This window comes from Westerdykella ornata (assembly GCF_010094085.1).
Source record: "Westerdykella ornata strain CBS 379.55 unplaced genomic scaffold EI97scaffold_2, whole genome shotgun sequence".
Taxonomy (NCBI): Eukaryota; Fungi; Ascomycota; class Dothideomycetes; order Pleosporales; family Sporormiaceae; genus Westerdykella; species Westerdykella ornata.
Window position 1 is genome coordinate 940,621 of NW_022986852.1, and position 14,279 is coordinate 954,899.

Consider the following 14,279-nt stretch of genomic DNA (forward strand, 5'->3'; position numbering starts at 1 on the left):
AGCCCTGACAGTCACCTACGTCACTAGCACAGCCCTTTCCTAATCGCGTGTGCATTTTCCTTTTCTACTACCTAGGTATGAGTGCATCCTCTAAGAACTTAAAATAACCTTTCTTCGAGAGGCTAAACTGAACAGCACGACGATGCATTTTTGCCACGGATTTGCACAGCTGTTGTATCACAGCACAACAAGTCACTTTTCCAGCTTCTTCCACGTCTTTGTCCCTATCAAATCAGGATGAGCAACACAGCAGCCTGGCGGCAGTCTCTCCAGTTACAGCCAGTGCCACTGCAGATGGACGTCTCGAACCAACGAATAGGACTCGCGATAGGCTTGCGCAGCCCAACGCACGGCCCAGCAGAGGGCGCTGGAGGCTGACAAGCTTGGAAGTATAAAAGGCAGCCGTCCCCCCACCCCATTGCGAGGCCGGCACGCCTCTCGACAAGTCCCAGAGCCAGACAACGCCTGTGTTGATTCTCCACCACCTCCGTGTCGTGAAGAATCGCACAAAGCCCCTCGGACGGAAACGCATTTTGTTACGCAAAAGTGCCAACCCATCCGAGCCGGCTTCCAGAGCTTCCCCGTATGCACGCCGCGTCAAACTAACTAACCTGTCCACTCTTTGGAAATCCCTTCTTCCCGTCGTCGCTCGCTACTACGATCGCTCTCTTCGTTCCGAAATGTTCGGGAAGCGCTCTTTTGCCAGTTCAAAGGACCGCTCGTCGAGCAAGATAACCAAGCAGCCGAAGAGGTCGTTTCGCGACACGACCAGGCAGAAGCAGATGCTCGAGAAGATGGATGCGCGGATGGACAGTCCGATGATGGCGAGCAGCGTCTCTCCCAATCTCAACTCGGCCATCGTGACCATGGTCGTTGGTCCCGAACAGCGACTGTTCGCCGCGCACGAAGACGTGCTCTCGCACTCGCCCTTCTTCGCATCGGCGTTGCAGGAGCAGTTCTTCGAGTCCGCCAATCGCCGCATCGACCTGCCCAACGAGGAGCCCGAGATCTTCTCGTGCATCCTCGAGTATCTCTACAAAGGTGACTACTACCCGCGCCTGATGCACGACAAGCGCCGCCACACCTGGATGCTCGAGGGCGCCGTCTCCTCGCCCGACCCCAGTAAGAAGACCGGTGACCGCGCCGTCTCCACCGCAGTCGAGGCAACCTTCTTCCACCCTGGCGTGGGCGACGTCATTCTCCGCGACACCGCCGTGTACTGCGCCGCCGAGCGGTACGGCCTCGAGGACCTGAAGCGGCTCTCGCTGCGCAAGCAAGGGCTGCAGAGCGGCATCGAGGTCGCCACCATCCTGCGCAGCGCGCGGTATGCCTACGAGAACACGCCGGACAACGACTCGCGGCTGCGCGCTCATTACCTGGCGCTCATCATCCGTAGCCGGAAGACGTTCAAGCGTAGCGGAACCATGCAGATGGAGATGGAACAGGGGGGGAAGCTGTTCTTTGATTTGTTCGTGGCCATGTGCAACCATATCGATGACATTGTGGACGTGACGTGAGTGAAGCTCTCACTCTTGTGCTTTCTGATTCCATAGTTCACACATCATTCTCCGACAGACTGACACACTAACACACATCTCTACAGAAACGCTCGCACCCCAAAGTCCATCTAAAGGTTGCACATGCGCCTTCGAGCCCCAATCACCAGAACGCGCAGCAACAAACAACCACAATTTGACCAGGGCCCCAAATCTCAAATCTCCTAAACTCCAATTTGTACAATCTGGATGTGCAGCGAGCGTGCCAAATTGCCATCTATCTATCCCACTCGCCACATCCCCATCTCTCCCTTCTCTACAACGGAAAACACAATAAAAAATCGGACAGGAACGGTGGATCGATTCCACCCTCTTCCTCGGCGTTGATTGAACCCCATATCGTTAACTGGATTTTCCCCCCTCTCGGTCACCCCCTCAGATTGTTTGGTGTTGTTTACTTGCAACTCCCCCCTTTGCGTTTCTTCTTTTCCACTGCCATCAGTCGCTCATTTGATTCATTTTTGACTGTCCGGATTTTTCCAGATTCCAGATCCTTTCAGCTTCGCGCTACCTACCTATATACACTCGTTCACCTGCACTTCTTGCAACAGCGACAGACTGGTCGAAACTGCGTTTCTTTTGTCGTAGAAGAAGCTGGGTGTGTGTGGGTGTGGTAATGACAGTGAGAGAGGAGGAACAGGGAAGTTTGGCAGGAAAGTCGTGATGAAGAAGGGTAGATTGCTGGTGGTGGTGGTAGGAGCCGTGGTTCTTTACTTTCCAGACGCTCGTTTCCGTGATGGCTGGGTGCTTCTTCTTCTTCCTCGTGGGAGAAGGGCTCGTTCGGCTGAGATGCTTGAAATGGGAATTCGGCTATGGAGGATTGGGTAGCGGTAGCTTCTTAGCTGGGCAATGAGAAATCGTGGTTACCGCTAACCTGTGCCTTTTCTCGTGGTATTACAAGTAGTCTTCACGATACAGGGAGACAGGCCAATCACAAGTGGAAGATGCCCAACCGCAAATTTTCGAACAAGACATTTGCCTGCACCACACAGACGCTGATTCAAGGTGGGTATTCAGAATCAACCTAGTTTCATGTTTGATCCAGCGTATACACAGTTTTCCCCACCATTCCCTCCTATAGACAGTTCCCAAGGGACACTAGACAAAGACCTCGCTACCGGCTTTACTAAGATCGGGCCCCTTGGCTGCTGCCTGCCGTGCCTGTACATATCCTGTGTCTTCACTCTCGACCCGGTTCTGGTTGGCAGTAACATCATCGGGTCTTAGCCAGCCATGAATGACTTGTCCAACTCTCTCGTAGCGATACCCAATACCCAATACCCTCTCGCTCTCCCTTAACAACAACAACAACAACAAGGGCTCTCAAACCAACAGAAAATCGAAAAAAGCCAACAGAACAGAAAAAGCCCAGATATTAGAGAAAAAGGAGACGCTACGGGACGCTTTGCCCTTTCCTAACGGGCAAAAGCCTTCCGGATCTTTTGCAACGAGCAAGGAATACGAGACGCTAGCGTTTAGCAGCAACAATGAGAGATGATTGGGTATACAAGGAGAAAAAAAAACCGCCGAAACAAATCCAAACAAAGAGTCAAAAAAAAGGTACGGTACGTGTAAAAGACTGACAACGCTGACGCTGAAGCTCGATATATGCGGCGGGGAAAATAGCTATATAGCAAAGCGATATGCAAGTTATGCAAGTCCAAAACTGGTGAAGCGGTACGTTTGCAAGCTGTTGTTGCTGAAACTGTGGCTGTTGGGCCAAAGACTGTAGCGACGCGTGTAAGCAGTTTCGTGATATGGCGTTTCTGCGTTCTCTTTTCCCCACTCGGGCAATCTATGCTGAATGCTAAGTTGCCGTGAGAGAATAACCTGGGCAGAGCTGTAGACATTGCATGTGACCGTGAACCGTCTCGGCGGATCGGCAATAGTCTGAAGAAGAAGCAGACGCAAGTGGTCGTTTCCTGGATGGGTCCTGAAAACGGAGCGCCGGAGCTACTCGACCCGAGAGTAGTAGTAGGTGAGGACAGTCTAGTCCCCACATTCATGGGACGACACCGGCAGTCAAAGATGAAGGAGGAGAGATTCGAAATCAGCTCTCTCCACCACCTCACTGCAACCTCTTCCTCTTCCTCGCCTCATCCGGATCGTCCTCGTCCGCCCGCTCAGCCGTCTCAGCCGGATTCAGCAGCGAATGCACATTCGAGGCCATGCTCGAGCGCCTCGTAGGCGGGCCAGGCGTATCGATGCCCTTGAAGGGAAACCTCGCTCCAGGAAGAAGGGACCAGCTGCTGTCGGCACTCAAGTTGGAAGGCGTGGTATCGCTCGTCAGAGGCGGAGTGCCGTGACGAGACGACTGCTGCGCGTAGGGAGCGCGGGGGAGACGGTACTGCTCCAAAGCATCACGGAGCTGCTGGTCGCCGCCTCCGATGGGCGTCCGATGGGGTGACGAGGGCCATTGGGTGGAGTTGTGGCCAGAGGCATAGGGGGAGTGGGAGTGGGAAGGCGGCGGCGGTTGTGGTTGCCAGCCATGGGTGCGTATATCTGCCGAGGTATGTCGTCTATACAGATTGTAAGGCGGGGAAGCGTTATTTGCCAGACTCGCTCCCAGCGTTGCACCCGGGTGGTGGTGGATGGTCGTCGTCGGCGGCGGAGGTGGGGGTGGGGGTGGCTGGTGAGTGGCCGGGTTGCGGGATGAAGATGGCGAGTAATTACCCGTGCCAATTGAGCCGTAACGGCGACCTGCTGCTGCTGGCGGATTGATGCGCGGCGGCATCGGAGGTCGGAAGGGCGCCTGGCGGGACATGGCGGCCAGCGAGCCTCGACGCTGTTCATGGACGGCGTCCAGGGGCATCTGCCGTGGGGAGAGGGGCGGCGCATTGCTGCTGCTACTGTCGACGTGGGCGAAGTGACGGGCGGAGAGGGGCTCATGAGGTTCGTCCATGGCACGCAGCCTCTCGGTGTGCTGGGCAATTTCGCGCTGCATGGCGTAGACTGGTCATACTGTAAGCACGTCGTTGGATTAGAGTATAGGCAAAAAGCGAGCCTTACCGTCCTTGTGGATCTGATTCTCCGGGTCTGGCACCATGGCCCTGATGAAATTCGTGAGCTCGTGATTCCACTTGGTGGTGCACATTAGCTGACGTCGATCCGGTCCAGACACGTTGCCTTACCTGGTGGCACTTCAGCATTCCGTCCATTAGGAGGGCATTCCTTTGATTGAGATAGGCACAGCTGTCTTCGGAGCGCTGCATTCTTGCGTGCATGTCGTAGAGGCTATTCTCCAACGCCTGCAGCCGTGATTCGATGGGGTCGGGCATCGGTTCGACAGGCGCTCCAGCCGGCGGTCCGGCAGATGCTTTGTTCGGCGTCGAGAAGGAGTCTCGGTGGATCAAGGCATGTCGGGATGCGCGTCGCTTGATCTCCCTGAGGCCGGCCAAATCCCCCCTCTTGAAGCTGCCGTTGCCATGCTTAAACTCCCACAGTGGGCAGTCTGGGGAACCCGTGTGGAAGACATCATTCACTGGGGAGCGGTCAGCAAGGTATACAACAGATGAAAACAGGAATAGGAATGCAGACCCTTGTGGAAACCATACATGTTCAGCTGTCGCACAAAAGAGGAAATGTTGGTATGCTTGAAGTAGGATCTACGCGGCCCCGGTTAGATAGATTAAAAGGAGGCCAAAGCTTCCAGATGCACTCACGACAAAACTTTGGAGAACTCGCTCGAAGGGGACATGACAAAACTATCCTCTGACGTGGACCAGGAAATAAGATGTTGAATGCTTTGGTCCTCGAGCATACTGCCAGTAGTCAGTGAATCCGTTACATGTCGGGCGGCGGAGGCGCAAAACCCACTTGTAAAGCTTGTGAATGAAGGCCGTTTGGACGACCTTGGGCTGCTGTGCTGCAGCGGCGGCTCCCAACGGCGGAATCGATGCGCCGTTGCTTGCGCTCCCAGTATCCTTATCCTTATTATCTCCATTTGTCTGTTGGCCAGCTCCGATCCTCTCGGGAGCGGTAGTGGTCAGCAGGGGAGGACCCATGGACGGCACCGAAGACGGCGTGGTGTCCATCATGTCTCGAGGCGGGGTCGCTTTGGACGAAGTCGAAGACGAGGGCAGGATGGGAATGGATTTGTGCAGAGTCTGGTGGTGGGGAGGGTCGAGCTGGAAGGGACTAGGACGAAGTTCGGCCGCAGACGCCATCCCAAGCTTGACGACAATTCCCTCTCGAAGCTGGGAAGCGAGCAGACAGCCTCGTCGCAGATGGCTCGTCAAGACCAATGGCCTATGTGCAGGCTTGAAGAAGCGGGAGGGGAAGGCCGAGGGCTTGGGTGATTGATATCAGTGCTGAAACCGGGAACCCCTATACCATGATAGCCAGCGCAACTGGTCCGAGGAGACTTGGAGCGCGAAAGGCAGAAATGGAGGACTCAATAAACGGATATCTGAAGGATACGAGCGGCCAAAAGCGACGGGAGGTCGGGTAAGGGGCGCGTCGGCGGGTGGTCGCAAAGGGGGGAGGAACGCTGGACTGAGGATGAGCCGTGGCGGAAGTAGAGAGCTGGAAGGACTCGAGGAGGATGGAAGGAGTGCGCACTTCTAGGACCGTGTCGCAGCGCTGGGCGGTGCTGAGCAGAGAGCAAGGAAAGAGTGGCAGAGGGGAGGAACAAGGTGCGACTCGGCTTGATCTGTCTCTGTGGGTGCGTCTGTGTTCTGCGTCTTGCGTCTATGCGCGATGGAACATCCAAGGAAGCACGAGCACGGACAGCAGAGAGCGTCGTGCAGAAGCCACGAGGAGAGGCGCTTGGCGTGCGGGCCTCGTTCAATAATAATACTCCGTACCAATGCTGACTGTCCTGATGAAAAAGAAATGTGTTGTGGTGGGGTGGTGGAAGACGAGCTGTGCGCGGTTTCAGTAGTTTCGGTTTGGGGGTTTGGTGTCGTTCTTTCGCAGCAGAGGCAGCAGAGGCAGGGAGACTTCGCCGACTTCACATTATTGGTAGGTAGGTACACAGTAGACTATGTATGTATTCCAAACCAAGCTCCTCTACTCCCACCGGGACCTCGGATGCAGTACTGTGTCCCCAGTACATAATCGAGTTCCTCCGGCCAGGGCAGCATTTAATATGGGCCCAATCATCCATACACCGGGGAAGGCCTGCATGCGGGTCCCATGCCATCCATGCTCCCCTTCCCCGCTGTGTTGCCCCTCTGCGTGTGGCTGGGCATCTGATCTATCTATCTATCCGCTTTTGTAGCGTTCCGTCTCTACCGCTCCTCCATACTGAAACTGATCCTTACAGTACCGAATATTGTTTTCCTACCAACCTTGCGCTTATTTACCGTCATCGAAGCCTTCGTCTTTGTTAGTACACAAGCTCGCTAGTCTATAGCCCTTGTACTATAGTACTTTGTAAGTAGTCTACGGATATGGTTGCTATCGTGCCTGCTTCGGTACATTGTCGGGCCTTCCACTTATTATACACTACTTATGTATAACTACTGTACCTAGTTCATCCATGTCGCATCCTCTCATGCTGCTCGAGACATTGCGAACTCAGTGACATCTAGGCTGGACATGATGGGATGCCGACCATCAGATTTTTGACCGTGTCCAGACCTACTGTGTATTATACCTACCTTCCACCTCCTCCTTTCCATGCTTGTTGAGGCATCCGTCGACCCAACCTGCTCATACCCTAGGCTCTCCAACCACCAGCATGTCGCAACTCCATGATGCGCCATCACAGCGCCCACCAGGTGGGCTCACCGAACCGCTACCCTCCTGCGAGCCTGGCATCCAAGGAAGAGTGGTTTCCCTGGAGGGTCCTTCTCCAACCGGCGAAGGCCTGCCCGTGGACGACTGGATCACCAGGTTCCGCAAAGCAGACTCGTCGAGTCGCAGATGTCTGCTGTTTGCCCTGATCCCTGAGCTGACTGCCTCGGAGTGCAACGACTTGCGCAACTACCGCAGGACCGACATCATCGGCCGTCTGCCCTTGGAGCTGGTCCTTGCCGTCTTCTCCCATTTGGACGTGGCCTCGTCTTTTCGTCTTCAAACAGTGAGAGAAGCCCAGTGTCGACACCGTCCCTTCACTAACCTTCCATCTCAGGTCTCAAAACGCTGGCGGGACAAACTGCTGTCGCCTGCATTTTTCAATCAACAGCAAAGGCAATGGTATGGCTGCGACTACGTATACGCACCGATTTCTCAACAAGAAGACCACTTGACACGCCAGAGGAACGAGGCAGAACGCATCCATCGCATATGCACCGGCCGTCCCATCGAACGCTTCCTGTTGCCAGCAATGATTCACAGTACGGTAGAATGGTCCTTCTTGTTCTGCAATGACACCCTCTACTGGATCCACACTCCGCCAGGTCCCGGCCCGCCCGCCCACGGCCGCACCGTGCTATCGTGCAACATCTATACTGGAGCCATGCAGCAGTTCCAATTACCTACCCGGGAACGCATCAACTTCGTTGCCGTCTCAGACGAACTTCTACTCATGTCTGCGAGGAAAGGCTGGTACCATATTACCAATCTATCAGACGAAAGGAAAAAGCACTTCAGGATTCCTGCCACCCTAGGGTACTCTTATGAAAATGTAGAGTGCCAGGGACGAAGAGTAATAGTCAGCCGCATGTACGATACCGACTGCGTGGTGTGGGCATATATCTGGCACTTCGACACAGGTCGGGGTGAGATTGTCAAGGTCAAGCTGGCCGACGACTTTCACGATCCGGTTGGGTGAGTTCGCCCTTTCACTGTGTCGTTCGTATTAAGACGTCCTAGGTCTCTTCTAGTACCCATCGTTATGTCTGATCTAAACCGGATAGTGACCTTTCCCGTCACGCCCGGCACTCAGAACATTGCCCCAGGCCAACCAACCGAGTCCGCCAGGGCATACGATATGAAAGGAGTCCGTCTCGAAACCATCGCTTGTTCCGATGACCGGCCCGTGTGCATTCGATGCTTCGGCTCGTACTGTAAATCGCCGCCACCTGGGACCAACTCCCAGCCGCTTCCTTTCCTACCCACGGTTTCAAATGCAAACATCCTCAGGCTCCTAGGACCCTGCGTCCGAATTGCCACTTATGGACACTCACATGACTTGAGACACGGTCCAACACAGACTAACCCATGCCGATTTACCTGCTGCCTCGGAACACCGTATGCCGTTGCCCTGCTTTCCGTTTGCCTATGCATCACTGACCTCAACCGCCAGCACTTCGCCTACCCACAAGGAATTCCCCTGTGTGCCACCCTCGGCACCCGATGCGGGCCTCAATTTGGCTCGGAGCCGACCGTCGGTACCGACATCGACATACATGTGCTGCGACGACGACACCGTCATCGTCATGTGGCCCTCCCGCGACAACGACCTGTGGACCCTGGAGTTTCTCTGTTTCAACAAGGAAAAGCGTCTACATAGGGAGGGTCTGCAGGCTGCTGTTGATAGAACAATGGGGATCGTGGGGAGTTCTGGAGTATAATCAGGATGTGCTGGGTCGAGAAGAGGATTGGTCTTGGGCTGGGGAGTTCCCTAAGAAGAGTGACCGTTTGATAGACTGCTGAAAGTTCTAAATCATAGGCCGTCTGTCTCTTGAATATATATTCTCTGATTTCATGGAGCAGTGTTTCGACGTATTTACTGTCGCTGTATGCTCTGAACTGTGAGGTTGGCGTTAGAAGCGGGCTTGCCAACGTGAATATAGTTACCCCCGTACACATGTATCTTTACTATGTAGAATCAAGGTTATATCTGGTCGGTCGTACCCATTACGGCGTAGGCACGTGCGGCGGGCAGTTATCGATAACGCGTATGCTCTTGGCACCTCCCCGGTGCAGTTAGCGCAATGGAGGGGTGCCGAGGGGCAATTTGGTGGGCCAAAAAAGATTCACAGTTTATTATTCCTTCACTCTTCGTCGCTCTCAAGAATATTCCTACCATATTCCACGAGGGCTTCCAAAGCTCCCGTTACCCAACTTCCCCTGTCCCCTCTCTCCCAGTGTATTACCTCAGAACTCCGGCACCATGGTGGAAAAGACCTACGTCACCTATAACCAGGTAAGCCTCTCTTATGTGCGACATCGACTTTTTGTTACCCTCTGAAACGCACATTCTGCCCCTGCTGCAGCCGCAGTACTTCAGCACGTGCGAATCGCTCTCGCGTCTCTTCTTTTCCTTTTTCAGCCGATCTGTACTGCGCCACTTTCATGCAGGGAGTCTTCTCGAAATAGGAATCATGTTATGGCATGACACCCGCTGGCCCCAAGATGTTACACCTAGTTTGCGATTGTGGAGAGAGCCGCTTCCCCATCTACCCGGATGAGATTTACTTCTTGCTATTCCTGCTCCTTGCAGATTACAATCTCCGCACATCACTGACCCGTTGCGCTCTCAGGTCCACAAGCTGTGCCAGGAGTCGGCTCCCCGTATCCTAGAGGAGTTCCGTCCGAACTTGATGATCGCCATTGGCGGCGGCGGCTACGTTCCCGCTCGTATTCTCCGGTACGAAACGTCTTGAAACCCACACGTCCTCTGTCCCACGGCTCCGACTCAAGTCCACTATTCCGATCCTAACAACACGCAGCTCCTTCCTCAAACAACCCGGCCACCCCAACATCCCTATCCAAGCCATCGGCCTCTCCCTCTACGAAGCCCTCGGCACCGCCGACGCCATCGAAACGCCCGGCACTCGCGTAACCCGCACCCAATGGCTGGACCTCTCGTCCCTGGAAATGGCCAACCTAATCGGCAAGAACGTCCTCATTGTCGACGAGGTCGATGACACGCGCACGACGCTCGAGTATGCAGTGCGCGAGCTGGAGAAGGATGTACGCGAGGCGCAGCAGAAGGCGGGGAGGACGGGAGAGGAGACCAAGTTTAGCATCTTTGTGCTGCATAACAAGGATAAGCCAAAGAAGGGGAAGTTGCCCGAGGAGATTATCCATGGGAGGTATCTGGCCGCGAGGACGGTGGGCGACGATTGGATTTGCTATCCGTGGGAGGCGACGTAAGTGGATTTCTTTTCGTCTTCTCCAGTGACGGGAGTTAACTTGGAGACAGTGACATTGATGAGCACGATCGTTTGGCGAAAGAGCAGGAGCAGAAGCAGAGTTAGAAAGGACACGGGCAGATACCTTAGTGACGAGCATTGAGCCGGTATGCACTGAAGTCGCCGGACTGGAGTTTGGGATGGAGTTTCTGATAGGCGTGGAATTCTGGGAGCGAATCTTTGGAGGGAGCTTGGGTCTCCAACTCTGGCTATACCATGTGGTTTGAATGTCGTGCATGATGGGTGTATGTGGACTCCTGAAGCATGTGGTATGCGGCGGCTTGCATGCAGGCAATACATATCAAATGACAAGAATCTATGCATCTATTCTTTTGCTTCTATATGCCATTTGCAATGCATCTCCTAAACCCATACTTGGGCCCCAACCCTCCTCCTCTCTACCATCTCAATTACCCACCTCAAAAGCACCCTCTACGCACGCCCAAAACTCCTCCACAATCTCCCGCTGCCCCACCCCACCCCTCACGGCCAAATACCTCCTCCCATCCACCTTGGGCTCCCAGTTCCCGGGATTCGCATCCACCATGATCCCCCCAGCCTCCTCGAGGATCACCCACCCAGCACAAACATCCCACGCCCAGCACCCAGCCTCCCAATACACATCGAGCGCCCCACTGGCCACACCGCACAGATTCAGCGCCGCGGACCCGAAACTGCGCAGCCCATGCACCATGGCGCCGCCCTCTTCTTTGGTCGCCGCCAACCTCGCAAACGTCCTCGACTTGACTGCGAAATCGTTGCCGCTCCTATCGCTGCCCCACTCGACCGCCACGAGGCACTCGCTCAATCCGCGCATGGGTTCGGGAGTCCGCAGCGGTAGGCGCGCGGATTGGTTGAGGAAGGCACCGCGGCCTCGGATGGCCGTGTAGAGTGTGTCCGTGAAGGGGTTGTAGACGACGCCGATGGTCGGGACGAGGTTGTGGAGGAGGCCGAGCGAGATGCTGACATACGGGTAGGTGTGGACGAAGTTTGTCGTGCCGTCTATGGGGTCAACGATGAAGGTGGGGTGGGGGGTGAGGGGGGTCGAGGGCGTGTATGTTTCCTGGGTGTCATGTTGTTAGGGAGAGGGGATTGTTTCGTTTTATTAGGTGGATTGCTGGGGTATACTGGGGGCGAATGGAGTGGCATTACCTCGCCGATGAATTGGAAGTCTGGGTACTTCTCGCGCAGGGTCGTCGAGACGAAGACTTCGACGGCGCGGTCGGTTTCGGTGACGAGGTCGACGGCTGGTGGTAGAGTCTGTCAGTCAAGTGTTTCGCAGATTTGATTGTAAGACTGTAGGTAAGGGGGTTTGACGTACAGTTCTTCTTGTTCCCCGCAGCTTCCGTCGTGGGTCGCGCAGAGGTGATCATCTCGCCCGCCTTCTTCGCGACCGAGATCATGAAGTCGTGGATTTCTTGGAGGTTGAGTTCCGCCATTGTTGAGGAGTCGGAGCTGTGTTCGTAACCGTTGGAAAAGATCCGGAAACAAAGGGAAATAATAGAGAACGTCAATTGAAGAAGTGGAGGTTTGTGAAGCACTGTTGATGTTTGACGAAGCTGTTGAAGTTTCGTCGTGAACTCCAAGCCTATCAAACGTCAACGCCCCTCTTCCCCGATTGCGGGGAGCCGCTGCGCCACCCGCCCTCCATTTCCAATTTCGTACCTGTGGCTGTGTGCTTTCACAATCCCCAAACTGGAAATCTGACTCGGCCGGACATCGGACATGGAAACAAAACACCTCGGCTTAAACCCATAGCGTGCACCAAAATCGCTATTTGCATCTCCACCTCCGTAGACTATAAGACACTGAAGAAAAATTTAAATACAAAGACATGGAGCCTCCCGAATTCTACTTCAAGACTTCCCACCTAAACGAGCAGGAGCGACGATATCTGGACTCGGAGAAATCGGCCATGGAAAGGGCAACCGAGCATCTGCGCCAAACACCTTGGTGTCGCGCGCTGATTGACGATGAGGAGTGGGTGCCGACGATGACGTGGTCGCGCGTGAAGAAGGTGCGGAATACAGAAGATACGTTTTTCGCCGAGACGTTGGGGACTGAGAGGACAATACGGCGTTGTCTTACGTTGCGGCCCAGGAGGGAGAATGCCGGGGACGATGAGCCGGCGTTCAAGGAGGTGAGGACGATTATGGAATTGGGTGGGGGGCTGAATGGGCATCCGGATGTTGCTCATGGGGGGTTTGTGGCGACTATGTTGGATGAGGTTATGGGGGTGTTGATTCAGTTGAATTTGGAGAGGAAGGTTAAGAGGTTGAGGGAGAGGGAGCGGGGACATCCGGGGTTGAGCTGTTTTACGGCGTGTAAGTGTTTTGGGTTTTATTACGTTTCTCCCTTTTTCTGTTACCTTTTGAGGGAATGGGATGTCAGAGAATGGAGGATGCGCGCCATGAGCGGAGCCAATATATAAAGAGAATGGAGAGACGAGGAGGAGGAGGAGCAAGAGGGAAAGGAGGTGGAGAAGTCGCCGGGACAGAATAGGGAAGGAGATTGAGTGAAGAGGTACTCGGAAGGCAAAACAGGCTTGAATTGGAAGAGAGATCAAGGAAACGCCAGTCTGCATCACGCTGACATCTGACAGACCTAAATACGAACTACAAGAAGCCCGTACCCACGCCCACCACTGTACTGTGTACAGCAAAGTTCGAAAGACAGGAAAGAAACAAGATCTATGTCAGTGGCTCGATCTCGGACGGCAAGGGAACGATATATACGCTTGGTGATGGAATGTTCGTCGAAGTCACCAGAACGTCGGCGCACTTATAAAGGCCTTGACAACAGAGACCTCAAATCCCTTGGTATCTTCTGTAGTAGGCATCTCCTTTCCCTCAGGTTTCGGGCTTAAGTTTTAACGGCATCGTTCACGAGGTATTAGAGCTAACAGCTGAAGCGAAAGATTGCGGCTCTTCTCCGCATTAACATTTCAAGCCTTTCCCCCGCACGCTAATTACGGCCGCTCCGACGCACAAGATCCCGCTATAGCAGGGGTAGACCGCCGAGGGTGGCCCTGCTGTGGTTGCAGTCGAGTACGGAGTAATTTTGATTAGAATCCAATGGACGCATAGACATAGACCAAGAGCGCTTGAATCGCCTTCGCTGGGTTCTGGAACTGCATAAATGTACGTTATTTCGAGAGCACTATCCATACATACACCTGAATTTGACGGACAACGCAGAGACTGCGCTCTGGCTCACATGCGTATCCATGACCTCTACTGGACACTGCTTACGTACTAACAGAGGACAGCATTTCCACAGAGTTGCTGTTTCTTTAATCCCACTCAAGACTTACAGAGTTCTTGGAATTTTATTCCGCATGATTGGTTGGCCGACGAAAACAGAAGGTGGATATTCTCCGACTCTAACTGGTTGCGGGCACAGGCTCTAATTTGCCGGCCAATCTATCTCTTTCATCACCTGGACCTTCTTCACCCAACTTGCTTCTGGACATGTGACAGTTGTTTCTTGAGGCTGCACCGCATCTGGATACAGATTTGCAACAGGATAACGAATGGCTGAGTCCTTGAACAGGTGCGCGAATGAAAGTGCGGACTTTGTCCATCCACGAGTGTTGACTTGGACCTTTGGCAGGTTCGCGCTGCATTCTTTCTCTGCAGCATTCATACCGGACCTACTACTATACAAATCAAGGAGGCCCCATGTCGGGCGACAGTAG

The 14,279-nt window shown here is 54.2% G+C and overlaps 6 protein-coding genes across 6 annotated transcripts; 4 read left to right on the forward strand and 2 right to left on the reverse strand.

Annotated features, from left to right (window-relative positions):
- Positions 1-680: 680 nt before the first annotated feature.
- On the forward strand, positions 681-1,517 carry EI97DRAFT_369736 (uncharacterized protein; the record flags this gene model as incomplete). The annotated part of the gene is made up of 1 exon (XM_033795201.1): positions 681-1,517. One exon carries the CDS (start codon positions 681-683, stop codon positions 1,515-1,517), a length of 837 nt encoding a protein of 278 aa, XP_033657741.1.
- A 1,681-nt stretch (positions 1,518-3,198) lies between these two features.
- EI97DRAFT_114657 (uncharacterized protein) lies at positions 3,199-5,920 on the reverse strand. Its single transcript, XM_033792994.1, has 6 exons — positions 5,373-5,920; positions 5,219-5,317; positions 5,094-5,161; positions 4,688-5,037; positions 4,566-4,635; positions 3,199-4,508 (listed from the first exon to the last, which is right to left on the reverse strand). Exons 1-6 carry the CDS (start codon positions 5,720-5,722, stop codon positions 3,625-3,627), a joined length of 1,821 nt encoding a protein of 606 aa, XP_033657742.1. The 5' UTR covers positions 5,723-5,920; the 3' UTR covers positions 3,199-3,624.
- An 883-nt stretch (positions 5,921-6,803) lies between these two features.
- On the forward strand, positions 6,804-9,112 carry EI97DRAFT_429963 (uncharacterized protein). The gene is made up of 5 exons (XM_033797563.1): positions 6,804-6,932; positions 7,032-7,581; positions 7,633-8,270; positions 8,316-8,693; positions 8,749-9,112. The coding sequence occupies exons 2-5, from the start codon at positions 7,240-7,242 to the stop codon at positions 9,014-9,016; spliced, it is 1,626 nt and encodes a 541-aa protein (XP_033657743.1). The 5' UTR covers positions 6,804-6,932; positions 7,032-7,239; the 3' UTR covers positions 9,017-9,112.
- A 314-nt stretch (positions 9,113-9,426) lies between these two features.
- Positions 9,427-10,907, forward strand: EI97DRAFT_429964 (xanthine phosphoribosyltransferase 1). Its single transcript, XM_033797564.1, has 4 exons — positions 9,427-9,591; positions 9,929-10,035; positions 10,118-10,540; positions 10,594-10,907. Exons 1-4 carry the CDS (start codon positions 9,559-9,561, stop codon positions 10,646-10,648), a joined length of 618 nt encoding a protein of 205 aa, XP_033657744.1. The 5' UTR covers positions 9,427-9,558; the 3' UTR covers positions 10,649-10,907.
- Positions 10,908-10,916: 9 nt separating this feature from the next.
- EI97DRAFT_491682 (inositol monophosphatase) lies at positions 10,917-12,150 on the reverse strand. The gene is made up of 3 exons (XM_033802281.1): positions 11,904-12,150; positions 11,735-11,829; positions 10,917-11,645 (listed from the first exon to the last, which is right to left on the reverse strand). Exons 1-3 carry the CDS (start codon positions 12,019-12,021, stop codon positions 10,989-10,991), a joined length of 870 nt encoding a protein of 289 aa, XP_033657745.1. The 5' UTR covers positions 12,022-12,150; the 3' UTR covers positions 10,917-10,988.
- A 347-nt stretch (positions 12,151-12,497) lies between these two features.
- Positions 12,498-13,369, forward strand: EI97DRAFT_369285 (uncharacterized protein; the record flags this gene model as incomplete). The annotated part of the gene is made up of 2 exons (XM_033795181.1): positions 12,498-12,906; positions 13,185-13,369. The coding sequence occupies 2 exons, from the start codon at positions 12,498-12,500 to the stop codon at positions 13,367-13,369; spliced, it is 594 nt and encodes a 197-aa protein (XP_033657746.1).
- Between the last annotated feature and the right edge of the window lie 910 nt (positions 13,370-14,279).